A 6,868-nucleotide genomic window follows, 5' to 3' on the forward strand; every position below is an offset into this window, starting at 1 on the left:
GTATGTGAGGATTTTAGACTGACGCTTAGAAAACACTAGTGTGTTATAAAACCTGCAAGACTATAAAGACTATAATCTGCAATATAAAATATAGCCGCTTTAAAACACTAGTGTAATATAAATCTGCAAGACACTCTTGAAAATGTTTTTCGATGACAGCAATGATACCACAACAATAACTAATAATATCTCAGAGTGCATAGTGCATCTCTCATAGATTAAATAAGACATTATAAACATGAAAGCCATACAATAAATAAAACAAAAGAAGGTAACTGAATAGTGCGTAAATAGTAAAAGGCACACGGTTCATTAGGGTGTAGATAATACAAAGCTAGATAGATAGATAGATAGATAGATAGATAGATAGATAGATAGATAGATAGATAGATAGATAGATAGATAGATAGATAGATAGATAGATAGATAGATAGATAGATAGATAGATAGATAGATAGATAGATAGATAGATAGCTTTGTATTAGTCTAGCCTAATGAATAAAGTTTAGACTAATGAATAAATGGCATGCAATAGGAAATAAAATAGTAATTGTGTAAATGAAAGAAATAAAAGAATAGATTGGAAGATGTATGACGACTATCTGGGGGTTCCAATACTAACTATTTTTCACCTTTTTGGCGCTGAATTCTTTATTTGTGTTAAAAATATGTGTTAGTTCAGGACAAACAAAAAGGATCAGTTTGTTTCCACAATGCACTTGGATTGTATAAGCGTACGCCAAAAGAGGGCAGCAGCGTATTAGTCCAAAGTTATTTCTTCATCTTAGACGATGACTACACAGACTTGGATGGATGTTACTAAATTTAGCTATGTGAAAGCTGAATGATAACTAAAACTGATTACCAGTCATGTATGTTTATGAAAAGCCAGATACAATTAGTAATCCGAACAGATCCCATTAAATATAAATAATGTCTAATACTGAATAACTGAAAAAAAAGTCCATTATTAAAACAACATGCTGTAGCCTACCTACAGAAAGCATCTGTTCCGTTTATTATTTAATTTGTCTGCTTTCTGACGGGCAGTTCTGCTATAGCTTTTATCAAGTTCTCTCATTACATGCCGAATCGAGGCGTTGGCTGTTCTTCATGGATGCCGATGTCAACAAATGGGAAAATGTTCTTTCTGACATCAGCACTGCGCCAAACCGGACAGTTCCATCCGCGCAGTATATTGTCACCTTAGATACACTTTCCTTAAAGGGAGTCAGTCATGCGTGTACAACCTCGAGTAGAAATGCTCGCAGTGGTCTTAAAAGTTTAAAGTACTGATGTAGCTGTTTCAGCGAGGTTTGCCAAGGGAGTTGCGCATTCGTCTGCATTCAGGCAGGTTGCGGCTGAACATAGGCAGTGTGAATTATTTATTGGGACCGTCCTGCTATATAAGGGGGGCGCAGTCGGTTTTCTGCTCTTTATCTTTAAACGACGAAATGAGCTACGGATCGGACATCTACTCTGCCTCTTCCTACCGGAAGATTTTCGGGGACTCGCCCCGTTACTCATCCTCTCCATCACGGATGAGCAGCTCTCGGAGCGGATATAGGTCCATATCCCTCTCTCATTCTAGTACCCCATCTCTGGTCTCCTACAAGCGTTCCAGCCGACCTGCCTTTTCCTCACCTCTGACTCTCGATACCGTCGACTTCAACCAGAGCACGGTCCTTAGCAATGAGTTCAAGATTATTCGCACGAACGAGAAAGAGCAAATGCAGGGCCTCAACGACCGCTTTGCTATGTTCATTGAAAAAGTGCGCAACTTGGAGCAGCATAACAAAGTACTGGAGACCGAGCTTGTGGCGCTGCGGCAGCGACAGTCAGAGCCGTCTCGTCTGGCTGAAGTGTACCAGCAAGAGATCCGCGAACTGCGCTCTCAGCTCGAAGAGATAAACGGAGAGAAGAACCAGATGATGTTCGAGCGCGACAGCATCGAAGAGGACCTCCAGAAACTACGGGAGAAGTACGAGGATGAGATCCGAATGCGCGAGGAGGCAGAACATAACCTCAAGGCATTCAAAAAGGACGTAGACGACGCCACAATGGTGCGTTTGGACCTGGAAAAGAAAGTCGAAGCTTTGCTGGACGAGATCAGCTTCCTCAGAAAGGTGCACGAAGAGGAAGTGGTGGAGCTCACGAACATGATCCAGGCTTCTCAGGTGTCCGTAGAGATGGAAGTCGCCAAGCCCGACCTTACCTCTGCCCTCAAGGAGATCCGCAGCCAGTATGAATCACTAGCGTCCAAGAACTTGCAGTCGGCTGAGGAGTGGTACAAATCGAAGTTTGCCGATCTGAATGAGCAGGCCAGCCGGAGCAACGAGGCCATCCGCGCCAGTCGGGAAGAGATCAACGAGTTCAGGAGGCAGCTGCAATCCAAGACTATCGAGATTGAGAGTCTGAGGGGAACCAACGAATCATTGGAAAGGCAGATCCGGGAGATAGAGGACAGGCACAACCTTGAGGCTGTGGGCTTCCAGGTTAGTTCGTTTTTTTCATTTTGTCTTATTTCTGCAAAAAATGTCCAGCGGTGTAACCTGTTTTCATGATTTTAGGTTATGTCTTGAGAATCAAAAAATAAGTTAGTAATAAGTTACATTTAATTTCAACTTAATTACTAATATTTCAACTTAATTTTGAACTCAATGCATTTCTGAGTTTAGCTTCGTTTCTTGAATTCAAATACATTGAAATCAACGGACGTCATGGGCGTAATTCTCACTGTTACCACAATGACCACGTCACCCTTCTCTGTCCATGGTGCTAAAACCAGTCGGACCTCCAAAAGGGGGATAAATACTCAAACTTAAAAATGTATCATTCGACAAACGCCCGTCGAATAAAATAGCTTCTAAATATAACAATGTTACAACGATCATTTTCACGGTGCCCCACCCATTTCATCTCTCAAATCTTTTATAGGCTACGCGAAATTATTGACAGCGTATCGAGTGATGGTGCTTATCACAAGCACACATTTGTACAAATGTGAATAAATGTCACGAGCTGTAAGCTTTAGCAGTTTTTTTTTCTCAGAAGCTAGTCTGCTAGGAGAAACCTTTTTTTTAATTAATGAGACAATTGTAACTGTAAGTTTTGGATGAATTTTGCTTTGTTTAGGATGCAATTGGGCATCTTGAGAATGAGCTAAGGACCACTAAAAGTGAAATGGCTCGTCATCTTCGGGAATACCAGGACCTGTTGAATGTAAAGATGGCACTAGACATCGAAATTGCTGCTTACAGGTAAAGAAAAAGCCCTATCAGTCAGTAGCTTATGTTCACTATAAGCAGCCATAGATATAAATGGTGAATTTATGAGTAATTTATTACAACTAATCCTGCTCCCTTGAAATCCTCCTATCAGTAACATTCAGTAACATTTTTTTCCTCTCACAAATCCCTTCTCTGTCCCCTCACCCCACCCCAATTTTCTCAACTCCCCTCTCTCTCCCTTTCTCTCTCCGTTCCTCCCTTCTCTCCTGCTCTCTCTCCCTCCCTCCCCTCTCCCTCCCTCCCCTCTCTCCCTCTCTATTTCTTTCTTCCTGTCCACGCCCTTATTTTAGGAAACTGCTAGAAGGAGAGGAGACCCGCCTCAGCACAGGCATGAGCTATCCCATTCCGAGCTCCGCTTCCAGCAGCCCGAGCTACACCTACCAGAGCCGCATGTACACCAGCTCCAGCAAGAGCATCAAGAAGGATGGAAAAGACGACGAGGGTGAACAACAGCAGCAGTGGGGTGGAAAGTCCGACAGCCCTGCCTCCAAGACGGGTGACAAACATGACCCTGGAGATGTCAGCCCCATTGGCCAAAAGAACTAGGCTTCCACCCACTTCTCCTCTTGCTTCTAGCCCCACACCTAACTCACATTCCCCTTCCCCAACTAGTCTCCTCCACTAGGGATGTCTTAGAGAGGAACCTGATGTGTCAGCATATAAACTCTCTCTTTCTCTCTCCACATATTGACCACAGCATTCTCTGCAAGAGGGTGTGTGCACCCCATTTAGATATACCGTGCACTTCTGGACACGCTTCAGCTGTTGTCTGGCCACTCCCTGCTGCCCTCACTGTTAGCTGATCCAGGTCTGTGTTCTGCATTAGATGCTGTCTGAAACCTTTAAGTGCACTGCCACAGGCAACTATCACTACATTCCAAAAACCGATGTGTGTACTGTGTATGCGTGCGTGTCTGTGTGTAAATGTGCACAGTATATTTGAATCAAAATCCAAACCAGTCAGCTCACTAACTGTAACTGCATAGATAGACACAAATTTAGGAAAAGACCGAAAGTACTTTGTGACTTCGCACAGGACAAAAATCAGAGATGAGAGTTAGTGTTTATGTTGAACAAAATAAGGTTTTACACCCAAAAACTGGCACAGATCTTGACCTGCAATACTGTCTTGTCTGACCTGCAATACTGTCTTGTCTGCACTGTGCCATGGCGGTGCTGTTATGTGCTGACTGTACAACTCCCAGGCCCCTTTGTGAAGTCCATCACCTTTTATATTTTGTATGATCTGAGGTCAGGTCATACCATATCGCTCATCTTTAGCTGCTTCAAATCTTAGTTCATGTCGACAGAGGTGTGGATTTCAATCCATAAACCCAGTTCTAAAAGATCTTGAACACCGCTGTTCTGGTGCTAGAATGTTCCCTTTTCAAAACCTGACTCATGGTGCCTGTCTGAGTCTCCCCTTCCTGAAAATGTGAATCACTGGAGCAAATGTTGCAGCTTAAACCAATGCATGTTGTTTATACTTTGTTTGCATGGCCATCCAGCAGTTGTCTTTTACCATGTGGTAAGAAATTGAAGAGGGCAGTAGTGTGCCCTCAGCCCATCACAACATGCTAATCACACTATGACTACAATCCATTCGAATACGTAAGGTCGTGTCTGCTAATTGGACAAAGTGTCCGAGACCTGAGAGTAAAATGGAGTTGGCGAGAATGCTGGGGAGTGCTGTTGATGCCTTTATTCCCCTCCACATGCTGCTTGTTATTTGTGATTCATTTTAAGGATGGAAATTAGTTTGGCACACATTTGTCTGAACCCAGTTTATCTAAACACGAACACATTCCTATGAACTGTCAGCCAGGGAGACACAGTGCTTTTGGGGATGTCAGTTGTGGAAATAGAAGGAGAGATGGGTAGCTATAGGGTTGTTTAGGAAAGAGGTCTGAAGGAAAGAGGCTTCTTATTTATGAGCTTTAAGGCCTTACAGTGCTTTTGAGTTTGTCAAACTAAAAATGAACCGAATGACAGCACAAATGCATGGAGCTATTGATCTAAATGCTTTAAATGTTTTGAATGGAAAATGCAATCTAAAAACAAGCTATACCATGAATTTGTATGCATCAATACATCACATCTGCGTAAATGCACCATATCTACGTATTCATACCCACATACCAATGCATAACAGCCTATTTAAGTTAAGCAAATGTTTCACAAACCCACTGGACCACGTACTTCTCATAAAATAGACCTCCAACCATGAAAGGAAAGGGTATTTATCTTGATAATCTCAGACCAAAATGCAAGGTCCAAAACACTTTCAGAATAGGGCTGTAAACAATCAGTTGTAATTGTTGTAAACAATCCTCTATCTAAAGCTCAACAATAGGCATAATACGCATAGATATAGCTATACTTTCATTGCTGTTTGTAATGGTAATCTCACAATAACTGCTAGAGACCTTTCTCTAATTCCATTTAGCACTGCCAGGATTTGACACCATGTGTACTGTCTTGCCTATCGCATCCGTCATGGCTCCGCTGGCCTTGACGTTCTGCATTCTTTGCTGTGAACAAATCGATTGTACTAGGCGGATGTGACGTGGTAGTAGTAAGTTGTTTTTCGTAATAAAGCAGGCTTGACGTAAAGATTCCCAAGCGCTGAGGTGCGATGGAGTGTTAGGCAATTTAGGAAGCTTTTCCTTCCATTTGCTCTTGAGCATAGGTACCAAAACCAGGCAATTCTATTTCTCAATTTCCAAAATGTACCTATGAGGACCTTTATGTGTATGCTCGCTTATTCGGAAGACGAAAGACGAATTGTTAAAGCATCGCGATACGACTTAGTCGAAAGAAAACATTGCTATCGCGCACAGACGTGAATAATAATTACATGTGTGAATAATTTTAATCGAATAGCAGTTTTCAGGCAACACCAAACCAACACCCAACCTTCGTATACAAGATGCTAATGGACGTAAAGGCTATTTAAAACGTACGAATACTGTAGATTATCAAATGCCTTAAAACAGGGGCTTGCTGAAACTGTTCGTGTGTGTTCGTGTATTGTTTCCGCGAGGAATACGTTACTATGGTCTTTTTTCTCTAACGATTACATGCTATAATAGAAACCTGCTGAAACGAAATCACTGAACGTAGGCTATGTACTCTCCTATTTATTCTGTATTCTACTGCTGTCTCCGACGACCAATAAAGATTTGGCAAGTCCATCACGATCTCTGTCATGCTGTTCCATTATCAAAAAAGTTATTTTTAAGCAAGCTGTGGTTCAACGTTTATACATGCTAACAGTGATGCAGCCTTGGAGGTTCGTCATGCAAGGGTCAGCTACGCCTGCTCACCTGTGGTTATTTTAGTAACATACCGTGTAGTTCAGGAAATTTAATTCATTTAAAGTAAAAATGAATTAATCTAGTTAATCTAAAAGGGCATCTAATTCCAAAGGGTATTTTAATGTTTTAGATGATGAAAGAGAAACAGAAACCGCTGCCCTTTATCTTGCATTAATTAACGTCCACTGCAAGCAGTCATAACGTAGGCTACTTTGTTTTGTTTCCTTGTTCCCTTGGTCGATAAACAGAGGGCTTTGTGTT

At 41.9% G+C, this 6,868-nt stretch overlaps 1 protein-coding gene across 1 annotated transcript; it reads left to right on the forward strand.

Moving 5' to 3' along the window:
* The first annotated feature begins 956 nt into the window (after positions 1-956).
* On the forward strand, positions 957-6,487 carry inab (internexin neuronal intermediate filament protein, alpha b). The gene is made up of 3 exons (XM_027009493.2): positions 957-2,495; positions 3,136-3,260; positions 3,581-6,487. Exons 1-3 carry the CDS (start codon positions 1,455-1,457, stop codon positions 3,834-3,836), a joined length of 1,422 nt encoding a protein of 473 aa, XP_026865294.2. The 5' UTR covers positions 957-1,454; the 3' UTR covers positions 3,837-6,487.
* Positions 6,488-6,868: the final 381 nt, after the last annotated feature.

The sequence above is a fragment of the Electrophorus electricus genome, chromosome 16 (assembly GCF_013358815.1).
Source record: "Electrophorus electricus isolate fEleEle1 chromosome 16, fEleEle1.pri, whole genome shotgun sequence".
Taxonomy (NCBI): Eukaryota; Metazoa; Chordata; class Actinopteri; order Gymnotiformes; family Gymnotidae; genus Electrophorus; species Electrophorus electricus.

Excerpts from the sequence above, each read along its gene's own strand:
- inab (XM_027009493.2), top strand. The coding sequence starts at position 1,455 with ATGAGCTACGGATCGGACATCTACTCTGCCTCTTCCTACCGGAAGATT. Across the intron at positions 2,496-3,135 it reads TTGAGGCTGTGGGCTTCCAG|GATGCAATTGGGCATCTTGA; the intron begins GTTAGTTCGTTT and ends TGCTTTGTTTAG. Across the intron at positions 3,261-3,580 it reads ATCGAAATTGCTGCTTACAG|GAAACTGCTAGAAGGAGAGG; the intron begins GTAAAGAAAAAG and ends CCCTTATTTTAG.